Below are 17,747 nucleotides of genomic sequence, written 5' to 3' on the forward strand. Positions count from 1 at the left end.
CGGATTAAAGTTGACTCAACCTCTGTCCTGTGTCCTTGTGTGTACCACATTGAGCATGGAGAAAAGAAAGAAGACCAAAGAACTGTCTGAGGACTTGAGAAACCAAATTGTGAGGAAGCATGAGCAATCTCAAGGCTTTAAGTCCATCTCCAAAGACCTGAATGTTCCTGTGTCTACCGTGCACAGTGTCATCAAGAAGCTTAAAGTCCATGGCACTGTGGCTAACCTCACTAGATGTGGCCGGAAAAGAAAAATTGACAAGAGATTTCAACGCAAGATTGTGCGGATGTTGGATAAAGAACCTCGACTAACATCCAAACAAGTTCAAGCTGCCCTGCAGTCCGAGGGTACAACAGTGTCAACCCATACTATCCGTCGGCATCTGAATGAAAAGGGACTGTATGGTAGGAGACCCAGGAAAACCCCACTTCTTACCCCGAGACATAAAAAAGCCAGGCTGGAGTTTGCCAAAACTTACCTAAAAAAGCCTAAAACGTTTTGGAAGAATGTTCTCTGGTCAGATGAGATAAAAGTAGAGCTTTTTGGGCAAAGGCATCAACATAGAGTTTACAGGAGAAAAAAAAGAGGCATTCAAAGAAAAGAACACGGTCCCTACAGTCAAACATGGCGGAGGTTCCCTGATGTTTTGGGGTTGCTTTGCTGCCTCTGGCACTGGACTGCTTGACCGTTTGCATGGCATTATGAAGTCCAGTGAAGAATTATCTGCCCAGTGTGAGAAAGCTGGGTCTCCCTCAGAGGTCATGGGTCTTCCAGCAGGACAATGACCCAAAACACACTTCAAAAAGCACTAGAAAATGGTTTGAGAGAAAGCACTGGAGACTTCTAAGGTGGCCAGCAATGAGTCCAGACCAGAATCCCATAGAATACCTGTGGAGAGATCTAAAAATGGCAGTTTGGAGAAGGCACCCTTCAAATATCAGGGACCTGGAGCAGTTTGCCAAAGAAGAATGGTCTAAAATTCCAGCAGAGCATTGTAAGAAACTCATTGATGGTTACCGGAAGCGGTTGGTCGCAGTTATTTTGGCTAAAGGTTGTGCAACCAAGTATTAGGCTGAGGGTGCCAATACTTTTGTCTGGCCCATTTTTGGAGTTTTGTGTGAAATGATCAATGTTTTGCTTTTTGCTTCATTCTCTCTTGTGTTTTTTCATTTAAGACAAACTAAATGAAGATAATAATACCAAATAATTTGTGTTTGCAATCATTTTCAGGAAGAAAATGAGTATTATCTGACAGAATTGCAAGGGTGTCAATACTTTTGACCATGACTAATATATATATATATATCTCCAATAAATTTTTATTTTATGGGGTAATTCAGGTATCACAATGGTAAATTGTGTCCTTTCCTATTCCCGTCTTGGGGTATCCTCTGCACCTTTTTTGTGTTCTACTCTTCTTCGCTGTTTGGAGAACCTCATTGGGAAAATGTTGAACTGGTGCAATATGGGCACCATCGGTTTCAGAAGTACTGGGACGCTCACCTTCCTAAGTGCCAAACATTAGGGCCTTGATGACTACCTCTTGAAACTGAAGGAAGGTCCCCATATTGCCTGCATATCGAAACCTCAAAAAGGCATTGTACAGTGCCATCTGTACAATATGCACAGCTAACTATTTGTACCATACTTTAGCTTTTCACATAGCACTGTATGACTTGAGGACCTGATCTGAAAATATCTACACCCCCCATGAATTTATTATAATCCAGAATACAATCTGTCTTTCGGACTTGTGTTGTGGTACGTCGAACAGTGATAAGGGAGCTGTTATCATGGTGTATGGTTGTCAAGATGAGGACACCCTTCTTGTCCTTATACTTGACTACCAGAATGTTATCGCTGCATTGGGCTCTGCTTTCGCCTTTTCTCAGCAGTTGCCCAATTAGTGGCTTAGGGAGGCCTCTAATTTTTTCGCAAGGTGCCACATGCAACAGTATCTCTGCTCTGACAGAGATGGACTTGAAGACCGGTATGCTGGTGTAAAAGTTATCTATGTAGAGGTGATAACTCTTATCCAGCAGTGGGTGCAAGAATTCCCAAACAATTTTCCCACTCACATCCAGGACGGGGGATGGGGATTCAGAAGGGGTCATTCTGAGTGTCCCTCCCTTCATAAACCATAAATCTGCGGTTGTACCTTGAGGTACACTCGCACAGCTTGTAAAGTTTAATTTTGTACCTGGCCCTTTTACTGGGCAGGTGTTGTTGGAATTTTAGCCTCACTTTGAAATGAACCAGAGATTCATCTATACAGATGTCACTTTGGGGGTTGTACGCCTCAGCAAATATTCTGCTGAGATGTTCCAACCACTGGCTGAATTTTATGCAGATAATCAAAGTTGGAATCACTATAATGCAAATATTTTTGGATCATGTCCTTATCATGGCCATACAAAATCCCGCTGTCCTGTAGAGAATATCAGTACTCCAGAATTGCCGAAGATCTGTTTGTTTGACTATGCCCATATGCAGCACAAGGCCCCAAAATGTCATACTTTCTGCTGCATTTACAAGTGTAAATCTGACGTTGGATTTTGGGTGAATAATTGACCATAACATTTATTATTTCCTCGCGGAAAAAGAATTTGAAAACGTCAATTTCAGTGAGGCCTGTAGCGTCAAATTGGATTCAGAGCTGCCCATGAAATATGGAATAACGTGCTGACAATTTTCGGGGGGTGGAGTACATGTCGGATCGATTGCTGAAGGGGTTGCTTCAGTCATAGGGCGCCTTGCTAGGGGTCCCTCCTAGGAGAAAGAGAAATAGAGGAATGTGGGCTCTTCCTCACTGCCTGAATCCATGTCGGATGCAAGGAAAGCATATACCTCCTCTCAGTAGCGTAGCCCCGGGCCCTGCGCTCTGAGGAGGCCCACCCGGAACTACGCTACTGTAACTGCATCGGTGCACGAATCAATCAATCTGCCGCAATGGAGCCCCTGAGCAGGCGGGGGGGGGGGGGGGAGGGTCAGCGCTGCGCTCCTTCCCCCATCATCACCCTGTCAACGACTGACGTCACAGACGCCGACACTGACAGCGGGCACGATGACGTCACCGCCCGGCGCCCGCTGTCAGGACAAGAGCGGGAGCAGCGCTGGAACAAGGAGGAAAAGAGGTGAGTATTTATTTGTGCTTTTATATGGGGGCTGCCTTATTACACTGCAGGATCTGCCTATGGGGGAGTGCTGCCTTATTATACTGCAGGATCCGCCTATGGGGGAGGGGGGAGTGCTGCCTTATTACATTGCAGGATCTGCCTATGGGGGGTGCTGCCTTATTACACTACAGGATCTGCCTATGGGGGGATGCTGCCTTATTATACTGCAGGATCTGCCTATGGGGGGGAAGTGCTGCCTTATTACACTACAGGATCTGCCTATGGGGGAGTGCTGCCTTATTATACCACAGGATCAGGCCAATGGGGGGTGCTGCCTTATATACTATAGGATCTGACTATGGGGAGTGCTGCCTTATAAACTATAGGATCTGCCTATGGGGGCTGCTGCCTTATATACTATAGGATCTGCCTATGGGGGGGTGCTGCCTTATATACTATAAGATCTGCCTATGGGGGAGTGCTGCCTTATATACTATAGGATCTGCCTATGGGGGGTGCTGCTTTATACAGTACAGGATCTGCCTATGGGGGGTGCTGCCATATTTACTATAGGATCTGCCTATGGGGGGTGCTGCCTTATATACTATAGGATCTGCCTATGGGGGGCTGCCTTATATACTATAGGATCTGCCTATGGGGAGGGTGCTGCCATATATACTATAGGATCTGCCTATGGGGTGCTGCCTTATACACTATAGGATCTGCCTATGGGGGTGCTGCCTTATATGCTATAGGATCTGCCTATGGGGGATGTTGCCTTATGTATTATAGGATCTGCCTAAGAGGGTGCTGCATTGTACACTACATGATCTGCCTATGGGGGGGTGCTGCCTTATACACTACAGGATCCGACTATGGGGGGTGCTGCCTTATACACTATAGGATCTGCTGCCTATGGGGGGTGCTGTCTTATACTACAGGATCTGCCTGTGGGGAGTGCTGCCTTATACTACAGGATCTGCCTGTTGGGGGGTGCTGCCTTATACTACAGGATCTGCCTGTTGGGGGGTGCTGCCTTATACTACAGAAACTGCATATGGGGGGGTGCTGCCTTATACTACAGGATCTGCCTGTGGGGGGGTGCTGCCTTATACTACAGGATCTGCCTGTGGGGAGTGCTGCCTTATACTACAGGATCTGCCTGTTGGGGGGTGCTGCCTTATACTACAGGATCTGCCTGTGGGGGGGTGCTGCCTTATACTACAGAATCTGCCTATGGGGGGTGCTGCCTTATACTACAGGATCTGCCTATGGTGGGGTGCTGCCTTATACTACAGAGTCTGCCTATAGGTGTACTGTCTTGCACTATATTGAGGACTATCTGGCACATTATACTACATGAAGGTTATCTATGGGGCCATCATACAGTGTGGGGGATTACAGTGAAGGGGCCATCATACAGTGTTGAAGCCACCAAACAGTTTGGAGTCTACTAAGGGGTCAGTATACTGCAGGGGTGTCAAACTGCATTCCTCAAGGGCCGCAAACCATGCGTGCTTTCAAGATTTCCTTAGCTTTGTACAAGGTGCTGTAATCATTATGTGTGTAGGTGATTAAATTATCACCTGTGCATTACAAGGAAATCCTGAAAACATGACCTGTTTGCAGCCCTTGAGGAATGCAGTTTGATACCCCTGGTATACTGTGTGGGTCGTACTATACAGTGACATAGTAACATAGTTAGTAAGGCCGAAAAAAAGACATTTGTCCATCCAGTTCAGCCTATATTCCATCATAATAAATCCCCAGATTTACGTCCTTCTACAGAACCTAATAATTGTATGATACAATATTGTTCTGCTCCAGGAAGACATCCAGGCCTCTCTTGAACCCCTCGACTGAGTTCGCCATCACCACCTCCTCAGGCAAGCAATTCCAGATTCTCACTGCCCTAACAGTAAAGAATCCTCTTCTATGTTGGTGGAAAAACCTTCTCTCCTCCAGACGCAAAGAATGCCCCCTTGTGCCCGTCACCTTCCTTAGTATAAACAAATCCTCAGCGAGATATTTGTATTGTCCCTTTATATACTTATACATGGTTATTAGATCGCCCCTCAGTCGTCTTTTTTCTAGACTAAATAATCCTAATTTCGCTAATCTATCTAGGTATTGTAGTTCTCCCATCCCCTTTATTAATTTTGTTGCCCTCCTTTGTATTCTCTCTAGTTCCATTATATCCTTCCTGAGCACCGGTGCCCAAAACTGGACACAGTACTCCATGTGCGGTCTAACTAGGGATTTGTACAGAGGCAGTATAATGCTCTCATCATGTGTATCCAGACCTCTTTTAATGCACCCCATGATCCTGTTTGCCTTGGCAGCTGCTGCCTGGCACTGGCTGCTCCAGGTAAGTTTATCATTAACTAGGATCCCCAAGTCCTTCTCCCTGTCAGATTTACCCAGTGGTTTCCCGTTCAGTGTGTAATGGTGATATTGATTCCTTCTTCCCATGTGTATAATCTTACATTTATCATTGTTAAACCTCATCTGCCACCTTTCAGCCCAAGTTTCCAACCTATCCAGATCCATCTGTAGCAGGATACTATCTTCTCTTGTATTAACTGCTTTACATAGTTTTGTATCATCTGCAAATATCGATATTTTACTGTGTAAACCTTCTACCAGATCATTAATGAATATGTTAAAGAGAACAGGTCCCAATACCGACCCCTGCGGTACCCCACTGGTCACAGCGACCCAGTTAGAGACTATACCATTTATAACCACCCTCTGAGGGGGCATCATACTGTGTATAGAGGAGCTGTACAGGGGGAGACTCGGGACATTATTAACTGTAAAGTGGGCACTTATTGTTATAGGGGAACTTGGGTTACTGTGACTATCAAAGGGGCAATATTACTTTCTAGGTGGCAAAATATGGGCACTGTTTTCAGGGGCACTTGCACCCGGCATTACTATATTATAGAGGTGCTTTAGAATTTACACAGCAGATGCAGTAATAGGGACACATACGGCAGCAGCGGCTCAGTATTGGGGTACCAGGTGGAGTAATAGGGACACATACGGTAGCAGCTGCTCAGTATTGGGGTATCAGGTGGAGTAATAGGGACACATACGGCAGCAGCGGCTCAGTATTGGGGTATCAGGGGCAGTAATAGGGACACATACGGCAGAGGCTCAGTATTGGGGTAGCAGGTGCAGTAGTAGGGACACATACGGAAGCAGTGGCTTAGTATTGGGGTATCAGGTGCAGTAATAGGGACACATGGCAGCAGCAGCTCAGTATTGGGGTATCGGGCAGTAATAGGGACACATACGGCAGCAGCTCTCAGTACTGGGGTATCAGGGGCAGTAATAGGGACACATACGGCAGAGGCTCAGTATTGGGGTATCAGGGGCAGTAATAGGGACATACAGCAGCAGTGGTACAGTTTTGGGGTATCAGCAGGATGAGGAGTTTGTGCAGGTTGGAATAGATGGTGATGGGGCTGGAATATGAGAAGTGAAATGTGTCTTTGTTGTATTCTCTGCAGACGAGTCCTGGCTAGAAGAAGTTGTCATGTCGGTCTGGGCCAGATGGAAAAGACGGGAAAAAGTGAACAATTCCATCAGAGAACGTAAGAGGTAAATCACCATCTATAACTGTGCTGTGATCTCTTATATGTTCTGACCATATGGCGGTAATATCAATGTTGGTCTTTATATAGAGATTATCTTCAGTAACAGCGCGGTCATCTGCGGAGGTTCTTCTCCACTTTTAGGGTGCGTCACCAAGTTGTAATCAAGGTTACCTGGTTAGGGGCCTGCTCAGAAGCTTCGCCACCCTAAACCAAAACCCTAGCTACGCCTCTGCCTCCTCTGGTGAATAGTGTCTTCTTGACAAATGGGTCATTTTTATTTTATTCTTCAAAACATTGAGGATGTGTGTGTAAATGGCTCTTTCATTGGTGCGCTAGCTACAAACTTATCCGGCTCTAACTATCCCTTTTTTTTGTGTAAAAGAAAAACAGACATGACCAATACTGCGACGTTCCTTCTCCTAAAATACTAGCTAAGAAGTTATCCGACATTAACTTTCATTTTTCAGGAAGAGGAAATCGGATGTCACTTATCACTGCGACGTCTGCGTCCCCACCTATAAAGCTACTCGGTACTAACTCCTGTTTTTCTTTCTGCAAGAAAATCAGACGTCACTTACATTCCAACATCCGCTATTCTACTAATAGCTAAAAAAAAACAAGAAAAAGTCCCTTGGCGCAGACTCTGATCAGCAGCAATGCTGATCAGAGTGCTGCGGCCACAATAAGAGCACAAATGCTCAGTGCAAAACGCGGCACACGTCTCAGACAGCACCAATCACAGCGTATCAGATGGATTTAATTTAATTTTAACTTTGCGGTCAAATCACTGTGATTGACTGCTCAGAATTGTTCGGCCACTCACAGCGACCACAGACACGCAGAGTTGGGGGTGGCAGTACAGTCCTCCGGGGCGACGTGCAGGGATGGTCTGCTGTCAGAAACAACAACCATCTGAAATCCGTCACTGTGCGGTGCAGCGAGGTGACGGGAAATAGCGGCGCTGTACATTTACGCATGTTGTAAGGGGTTAATATTGAAGCACTGTACAATCTCTTTAATGCAGTGTCAGCCTCCTAATGGCAAAAGCACATACCAGTGCAAGACCCACAAATCACATGAAGGAAAAATAGCCAAATCAAATTCAGAGGTTCCATGTGTAAACCATATTGGAGAAAAATAATAATTTTAGAAATCGTTACCCATTTCTTTTAGTTGGTGCTATGCAAAGTGCTCGCCATACATAACAAGACTGGTTACTTTCAAGTACTACTACATTAACGAGGTCATTTCGCTGAGGTTTGTAGCCTTCTGCTAGTCTTATGGCATCAAATGTGAAGTATATAGCATCATCGATTACACCTGTCATTCCATAGAAAGCAGAAACTTTCACCTGGAGAACGAAAAGAAAAAAACGTCTCTGTTATTTTGCACATCACATGTTCTGTGGTTAAATATAGTCACAATACCATGAAATAATGGGAAACGCATTGTAGTGAATCAGCAGCCAGATTCCTTCTAGATGACTGCATATACAGTATTTTGGGGGGGAATAAGAAAAACAAACAACAGGTTTTCTGGCAGTTTTGAGCCAAACCTAAATGTTTATGCAGCATAAAGAAGAATATACATCCCATCATATTTCCTATTTACATTAAATCCACTTCTGCCTGTGACCGAAAAACACACATAGAAAACCCGCTCTGGCTCCTTCTGTTTTTGTGGAGCGGATCTGAAGTGATGTGAAAACAAAGTAAAAATGTTTGCACACTGCACCAAAAATTGCTACTTTTCAAAGCTTTTATGACTCTTTGAGGTGTAAAAGCTTTAATGAATTGGAAAAACATGGATGCCTGAAGCAGTTAGTAGACGTTCAAAAAGACAGAATGTATGCAGAGCAAGTCCATTTTTACATTGCTATGAATATGTTCACAAGGAAGAATCCACCTGAAAAAGATGTGAGCTCATTTTCTAAAGAGTTTTTTTTTTTTTTTTTAGCTTAAAGGGGTTGTCCAGGCTTGGGACAAAAGTTCACAATCACTGCACTCAGCGTCAGTATTCCCCAGTTTTCCCGGTACGAGCCGGCGGACACATGGCTGAAATCATTCAGTGTCTCCCATTCACACACCACCTCCTCATCTTGCCCCCTATTTGTAGGTGTACCCACTCCAAGGTTCAGTTCTAGGACCCCTGCTTTTCTACATATACATCTTCGGACTGGGACAGCTTACAGAGTCCCACGTTTTTCAGCATCAAGTCCATGCTGATGACACACAGATCTGCCTATCTGGACCCGATATCACCACCCTAATAACGAGAATCCTGGAGTCTGTCCGCTGTTTCATCCTTCTTCTCTACTAGGTTTCTAAAACTTAACATGAACAAAACAGAACGGATCATCTTTCCACCATCTCACTCAAGCCCCCCAAGAGACCTATCCAGCAAAGTCAATGGCTGCTCACTCTCCCCAGTGCGCAAGCTCGCTGCCTTGGGGTAACCCTTGAATCTGATCTCTCCTTCAAATCACACATCCAAGCCCTTTGCACTTCCTTCCAACTCCATCTCAAAAATATCTCTCTGATCCGTACATTCCTCAACCAAGAATCTGCAAAAACACTAGTGCATGCCCTCATCATCTCCCACCTCGATTACTGCAATCTCTTGCTTTGTGGCCTCCCCTCTAACGCTTGCTCTGACACCCCTCCAATCTGTCCAAAACTCCGCTGCCCGACTAATCCACCTATCCTTCCGCTATTCCCCGGCCTCTCCCCTCTGTCAATCATTTAACTGGCTCCCCATTGCCCAGAGACTCAAGTTCAAATCCAAACCAAGGCATACAAAGCAATTCACAACCCATTTCCTCCATACATGTGACCTAGTCTCCTTGCTTACCTGCACGCAACCTCCGATCCTCACCAGATCTCCTTCTCTATTCCCCTCTTAACTACTCTTCCCGCAATCACATACAAGATTTTGCTCATACATCCCTCCTATTCTGGAATTCTGTCCCAACATATTCGACTCTACCGTGAAAACCTTTAAAAAGAAACCTAAAGACCTACCGTTTCCAACAAGCCTAAAACTTGAAGTAATCATCGTTCCACCATATTGCTGCACGACCAGCTCTACCCTCGCCTACTGTATCCTCACACATCCCTTGTAGATTGTGAGCCCTCACAGGCAGGGTCTTCTTTCCTCTTGTACCAGCCGGTGATTTGTTCTGTTCAAGATTATCATTTTAGCTATGTATACCCCTTTTCACATGTAAAGTGCCATGAAATAAATGGCGCTATAATAACAATATATGCGATTGTCGTACTTACAGGCCAAATGGACTCTTCTGGCTTTTGTCAATTTTTCTTTATTAAGAGAAGCCGAACACATCTAGTCAGTCCATTAGCACAAATATGGAAATCGCATACTTGTGATTACATGATCACCTGCTCACATGGAGAATATTGGGGAAAAGTGATGGAGTGTGTCACGATTAGTGATGAGCGAGTGTACTCGTTGCTTGGGCTTTCCCAGAGCACGCTCGGGTGTCCTCCGAGTATTTGTTAGTGTTCGGAGATTAAGTTTTCATCGCCGCAGCTGAATGGTTTACAGCTATTAACCAGCTTGATTACATGTGGGGGTTCCCTAGCAACCAGACAACCCCCACATGTACACAGCCTGGCCAATAGCTGTAAATCATTCAGCTGAGGAGATGAAAACTAAATCTCCGAGCACAAAAAAAATACTCGGAGGTCACCCGAGCAACGAGTACACTCGCTCATCACTAGTCACGATTTATATGTCTGAAGTCACATACAATGAATGCAGACGTTATTCCCAAGCCTGGATAACCTCTTTAATAATCATTGTGTAACAGAAGATTACGTAAACTTCTAAAATAAAAATTTGCGTATTATAGCTCATACCTTGGGGCAACATTTTTTCTTCAACATTTTCCTGCTCTCTAAATCAGATATCGGTGGAAGGTATAACAAATCTCCGACCCCTCATAGCTGGTATAGACTACAATTTATAGCACTTGGACAGGCTAAGCTGTAGACAGTTTGGGGAAAATCTCAATTGTGGACACTAGAGGTCAGACTCTCCGCATAGACTTTCGCACTGCACAACCTTCTTTTCCTAGACTTGTACACAGCATATCCGGACATCATTTTTTGATGAAAACAATTTGAACGTTTTGAACAAATCTGACATAGTAAATCATTTCCATAAAAAGATCATGGCTCACCTACGATTTCTTTAAAATGTTTACAAGTACTTACTAAACGCAGCAGCATTACATAGGTAATGGATATTCACCCCAATCCAATGAGAGGCTATATTCACACGCTGCGGATTTTGCTGCGGATCCGCAGTGGTTTCTCATGCATTTACAGTACAATGTAAACCTATGGGAAAAGCAATCCGCAGTGCACATGCTGCGGAAAAAAACACGCGGAAACGCAGTGGTTTACATTCTGCAGCATGTCAATTCTTTGTGCGGAATCCGCACCGGTTTTACACCTGCTCCATAATAGAAAACCGCAGGTGTAAAACCGCAGTGGAATCCGCACAAAAACCGCGGTAAATCCGCAAGAAAAACGCAGTGTTTTTGCCCTGCGGATTTATCAAATACGCTGAGGAAAAATCCGCAGTGGACCATTTTACGTGTGCACATACCCTGAATTTGGCAAGTTCTGGGTACATTTCTGAATTCTAAAAAGAGAATAGGCCATGCATGCAGACCTCTTTAACCACTTAAATACTGGGTGATTTTTTTGCACTTTCGTTTTTTTACCCTCTTTCATGATCCATTCTTTTTGCAAGTATAGTGAAATTTGGGGGGGAATAATAAAAAAACTATTCCACCATTGATTTTTGGGGTTTTCTTTTTAAAGGAGTTCTGTGTTAAGTAATACATTTTAGATATATACAAAGTAGGTCTGAAAGCCCACAGCATATAATGCTGTGCTATAATGTTGTGAATTTCTATATGGACTCAGAAAATTCACCTCTTACAGCATGACTCCAACATGTTTTTTTTCTGCACTGAAGCGGTGCTTCTACACTAAGATCCCTGCACCTACTCACTCTCACCTTTTACCTTTTATTGGCGCCACTCTGGTCCCGTGGCGCCATCTTGTGACAACAACTTTTGTTACGTCACAAGTGCTCAATTCAAGTCTAGAGCAAGAAAGTGGCCAGAACGAGGCCCTCATAGACTTGCATTGAAGAGTAACCTCTGGCCCTCTCCAGCAAACCCTGGAGCGATCCGGCCGGTAACAAACTGATTGAGACCGACAGGAGCATTTAAAAAAAAACGCTGGAGTGTTGCTTTAAGGACAGATCCTTTTAAAAATAGGAATTTAGAATATCGCACAAAGCAGGTACAAATCCCCCCCGCATACCTGGTCTACTCGTTTACATCTCACAGGCTTTACCGAAATTGCTTCACTTTTCCATGTGGATGAATTGATAAAATACTCTGCTCTTACCCAGTCTCCTTTGTAAGGCACATAGCCTATAGAAAACATGCAAAAATATATAGTTATGTTAGAAAATGGAAAATCAATGTTAATTTATCACTAGATATATAAACACAAAAGCAAACATTTATAACTACGGCCTTACAGTCTATAGTTGGAGCATCCATTATAGTTCTACAATAAATTGTGTCCATATTAGTCATTTTTTGTCTCTCTTTATGCCACCTCTTGGCTAGCTTACTGTTGGATCCATTCTCTGGTGCTAACTAGAGTCGAACTGTTCGCCAATCTCAAATTCGAGCTGTTTTGGGCGGTGTTCAAGTCATTCGACGAACCCGAACAATTTGCTTAAAATTCGGCTGTTCGAGTTTGTGTTCGATAACTGTTCATTCACCTAAAGCCTAACTTGACTTGCACATTAACCCCTTCCTGACCTTTGACTCATACGCTGCGTCATGAAAACCCGTGCCAATCCGACCTGTGACGCAGCATATGCGTCATGGCCGGATTGGGCTCCTGCAGGCCGGGTGAAAGGGTTAACTCCAATTTCACCCGGCCTGCAGGGACAGGAGGAGTTGTACTTTAGCCCAGGAGGGGTGGCTTCACCCCCCCGTGGCTACGATCGCTCTGATTGGCTGTTGAAAGTGAAACTGCCAATCAGAGCAATTTGTAATATTTCACCTAAAAAACTGGTGAAATATTACAATCCAGCCATGGCCGATGCTGCAATATCATCGGCCATGGCTGGAAACACTGATGTGCCCCCACCCCACCGGTCGCCCTCCGATCGGTGGTCCGCTCCCCTCCGTCCTGTGCTCCGCTCCCCCGTCCTCCTGTCCGCTCCCCCCGTGCTCCAATCCCACCCCCCGTGCTCCAATCCACCCCCCCTGCACTCCGATCCACCCCCCGTGCTCCAATCCACCCCCCCCTGCACTCCGATCCACCCCCTCGCACACCGATCCACCCCCCCGTGCTCCGATCCGCCCCCCCGTGTTCCGATCCCCCACCCCCGTGTTCCGATCCCCCACCCCCGTGCTCCGACGACACGCCCCCCCGTGCCCTGATCTCCCACCCTTATACTTACCTAGCCTCCCGGGGTCCGTCCGTCTTCTTACCTGGGCGCCGCCATCTTCCAAAATGGCGGGGGTCTCCAAACGCAAATGGCGCCACCATTGATTCCAGCCAATCTATTATTCAAAAAGTCAAATGGTGCTCCCTCACTTCCGAGCCCCGACGTGTGCCCAAACAGTGGTTTACCCCCACATATGGGGTACCAGCATACTCAGGACAAACTGCGCAACAATTACTGGGGTCCAATTTCTCCTGTTACCCTTGAGAAAATAAAAAATTGCTTGCTAAAACATCATTTTTGAAGAAAGAAAAATGATTTTTTATTTTCACGGCTCTGCGTTGTAAACGTCTGTGAAGCACTTGGGGGTTCAAAGTGCTCACCACATATCTAGATAAGTTCCTTGGGGGTCTAGTTTACAAAATAGGATCACTTGTGGGGGGTTTCTACTGTTTAGGCACACCACGGGCTCTGCAAACGCAACGTGACGTCCGCAGACCATTCCATCAAAGTCTGCATTTCAAAAGTCACTACTCTTCTGAGCCCCAACGTGTGCCCAAACAGTGGTTTACCCCCGCACATGGGGTATCAGCGTACTCAGGAGAAACTGGACAACAACTTTTGGGGTTCAAATTCTCTTGTAACCCTTGGGAAAATAAAAAATTCTGGGCTAAAAATCATTTTTGAGAAAAGAAATTTTTTTTTTTATTTTCATGGCTCTGCGTTACAACTTCTGTGAAGCACTTGAGGGTTCAAAGTGCTCACCACACATCTAGATTAGTTCCTTTGGGGGTCTAGTTTCCAAAATGGGGTCATTTGTGGGGGATCTCCAATGTTTAGGCACACAGGGGCTCTCCAAATACGACATTGTGTCCGCTATTGATTGGAGCTACCGTATATACTCGAGTATAAGCCGACCCGAGTATAAGCCGACCCCCCTAATTTTGCCACAAAAAACTGGGAAAACGTATTGACTCGAGTATAAGCCTAGGGTGGAAATGCAGCATTTACCGGTGAATTTCAAAAATAAAAATAGATCATTATTTCCCCATAGCTGTGCCATATAGTGCTCTGCACCGTTCATATTGCCCCATAGATGCTGCACAGATGCCCCATATAGTGCTCTGCACCGTTCATATTGCCCCATAGATGCTGCACAGATGCCCCATATAGTGCTGTGTGCCGTTCATACTGCCCCATAGATGCTGCACAGATGCCCCATATAGTGCTGTGTGCCGTTCATACTGCCCCATAGATGCTGCACAGATGCCCCATATAGTGCTGTGTGCCGTTCATACTGCCCCATAGACGCTGCACAGATGCCCCATATAGTGCTGTGTGCCGTTCATATTGCCCCATAGATGCTGCACAGATGCCCCATATAGTGCTGTGTGCCGTTCATATTGCCCCATAGATGCTGCACAGATGCCCCATATAGTGCTGTGTGCCGTTCATACTGCCCCATAGATGCTGCACAGATGCCCCATATAGTGCTGTGTGCCGTTCATACTGCCCCATAGATGCTGCACATAAATCTGTGCCATGGCCGCTGCTGCTGCAATAAAAAAAAAAAAAAAACACATACTCACCTCTCTTGATTGCAGCTCCCAGCGTCCGGTCCCGGCGCCTCAATCTTCCCGGCGTCTCTGCTCTGACTGATCAGGCAGAGGGCGCCGCGCACACTATACGCGTCATCGCGCCCTCTGCCTGAACAGTCAGAGCGCAGACGCCGGGAAGATGGAGGCGCCGGGGAGATGGAGCGGCGCCCGGCAGCTGGAACGGGGACAGGTAAGTATGATATACTTACCTAGTCCCAGCGATCCTGACGCTCCCGCCTTCCTCCCCGTCTTCTGTGCTGCAGCCTCTTCCTGTCAGCGGTCATTGGCACCGCTGATTAGAGAAATGAATAGGCGGCTCCACCCCTATGGGAGGTGGAGCCGCCTATTCATTTCTGTAATGAGCGGTCCCACGTGACCGCTGAAGAGGGGAAGAAGCTGCAGCACAGAAGCCCGTGGGACGGCAGGGACAGCGCGAGGATCGCTGGGACTAGGTAAGTATACCTCAGCGACCTCTCCCCCTCACCCGCCGACCCCACCGCTACCGTGACTCGAGTATAAGCCGAGAGGGGCACTTTCAGCCCAAAGATTTGGGCTGAAAATCTCAGCTTATACTCGAGTATATACGGTAATTTTTCATTTAAAAAGCCAAATGGCGTGCCTTCCCTTCCGAGCCCTGCCGTGCGCCCAAACAGTGGTTTACCCCCACATATGGGGTATCTGCGTACTCAGGACAAACTGGACAACATTTGTGGTCCAATTTCTCCTATTACCGTTGGCAAAATAGGAAATTCCAGGCTAAAAAATCATTTTTGAGGAAAGAAAAATTATTTTTTATTTTCATGGCTCTGCGTTATAAACTTCTGTGAAGCACCTGGGGGTTTAAAGTGCTCAGTATGCATCTAGATAAGTTCCTTGGGGGGTCTAGTTTCCAAAATGGGGTCACTTGTGGGGGAGCTCCAATGCATAGGCACACAGGGGCTCTCCAAACGCAACATGGTGTCCGCTAACAATTGGAGCTAATTTTCCATTCAAAAAGTCAAAAGGTGCGCCTTCCCTTCCGAGCCCTGCCGTGTGCCCAAACAGTGGTTTACCCCCACATATGAGGTATCGGCGTACTCGGGAGAAATTGCCCAACAAATTTTAGGATCCATTTTATCCTATTGCCCATGTGAAAATAAAAAAATTGAGGCGAAAATAAATTTTTTGTGAAAAAAAAGTACTTTTTCATTTTTACGGATCAATTTGTGAAGCACCTGAGGGTTTAAAGTGCTCACTAGGCATCTAGATAAGTTCCTTGGGGGGTCCAGTTTCCAAAATGGGGTCACTTGTGGGGGAGCTCCAATGTTTAGGCACACAGGGTCTCTCCAAACGCAACATGGTGTCCGCTAACGATGGAGATAATTTTCCATTCAAAAAGTCAAATGGCGCTCCTTCCCTTCCGAGCCTTACCATGTGCCCAAACAGTGGTTTACCCCCACATGTGAGGTATCGGTGTACTCAGGAGAAATTGCCCAACAAATTTTTGGATCCATTTTATCCTGTTGCCCATGTGAAAATGAAAAAATTGAGACTAAAAGAATTTTTTTGTGAAAAAAGTGCTCACTAGGCATCTAGATAAGTTCCTTGGGGTGTCTAGTTTCCAAAATGGGGTCACTTGTGGGGGCGCTCCAATTTTTAGGCACACGGGGGCTCTCCAAATGTGACATGGTGTCCGCTAAAGAGTGCAGCCAATTTTTCATTCAAAAAGTCAAATGGCGCTCCTTCCCTTCCAAGCCCTGCCGTGCGCCCAAACAGTAGTTTACCCCCACATATGAGGTATCAGCGTACTCAGGACAAATTGGACAACAACTTTCGTGGTTCAGTTTTTCCTTTTACCTTTGGGAAAATAGAAAAATTGTTGCTGAAAGATCATTTTTGTGACTAAAAAGTTAAATGTTCATTTTTTCCTTCCATGTTGCTTCTGCTGCTGTGAAGCACCTGAAGGGTTAATAAACTTCTTGAATGTGGTTTTGTGCACCTTGAGGGGTGCAGTTTTTAGAATGGTGTCACTTTGAGGGGTCTATATGGCTGAAAATACCCAAAACTGACTTCAAATGTGAGGTGGTCCCTAAAAAAAATGGTTTTGTAAATTTCGTTGTAAAAATGAGAAATCGCTGGTCAAATTTTAACCCTTATAACTTCCTAGCAAAAAAAAATTTTGTTTCCAAAATTGTGCTGATGTAAAGTAGACATGTGGGAAATGTTATTTATTAACTATTTTGTGTCACATAACTCTCTGGTTTAACAGAATAAAAATTCAAAATGTGAAAATTGCGAAATTTTCAAAATTTTCGCCAAATTTCTGTTTTTCTCACAAATAAACACAGAATTTATTGACCTAAATTTACCACTAACATGAAGCCCAATATGTCACGAAAAAACAATCTCAGAACCGCTAGGATCCATTGAAGCGTTCCTGAGTTATTACCTCATAAAGGGACACTGGTCAGAATTGCAAAAAACGGCAAGGTCTTTAAGGTCAAAATAGGCTGGGTCATGAAGGGGTTAAAACTGTTTATCATTGTTAATAGACTGTTTCAGTGTATAGTGGGCAAGGAGGGGGGTGGGATAGATCTGTGCTGAAATAACGCCGATCTTCGTTTTTTTTTTCTTTCCCGCATTTACAGTGGGGCGGTGCAGTCTCTCAGCCGATCAGCAGTGCACACACACACACAGCAATGTGCATGTGATGCACACAAGCAAGGGCATGTGTCATTGGCTGTGTATGTCACATGTCCTTGCCCTATAAGAACCAGCCATTTGCCCCGTCGCCACCATTTCCTCACTGCTGCAGCTTAGTGTTAGATGGCACCGCTGCTGCTGTGGGCGCTATACAGACTAAGAGTGTTTTTTTCGAGCAAATTGTCAGAGAGATAGGTTTAGGGAGTCGGGATTAGTTGTTATATTAGCCCTTTTCAGGGTAA

General features: G+C 45.3%; 1 protein-coding gene across 1 annotated transcript in view; it reads right to left on the bottom strand.

Annotated features, from left to right (window-relative positions):
• MOV10L1 (Mov10 like RNA helicase 1) overlaps window positions 1-17,747 on the bottom strand; it is a 317,167-nt gene that overhangs the window by 105,635 nt on the left and 193,785 nt on the right. The window contains exons 4-5 of the mRNA XM_069764946.1: window positions 12,079-12,191; window positions 7,879-8,069 (exon numbers count right to left, since the gene is read on the bottom strand). Of these exons, the coding sequence (XP_069621047.1) occupies window positions 7,879-8,069; window positions 12,079-12,191 (304 nt within the window). The remainder of the gene's footprint in view (window positions 1-7,878; window positions 8,070-12,078; window positions 12,192-17,747) is intronic.

Source organism: Ranitomeya imitator, chromosome 4, assembly GCF_032444005.1.
Source record: "Ranitomeya imitator isolate aRanImi1 chromosome 4, aRanImi1.pri, whole genome shotgun sequence".
In the NCBI taxonomy this organism is placed as follows: domain Eukaryota; kingdom Metazoa; phylum Chordata; class Amphibia; order Anura; family Dendrobatidae; genus Ranitomeya; species Ranitomeya imitator.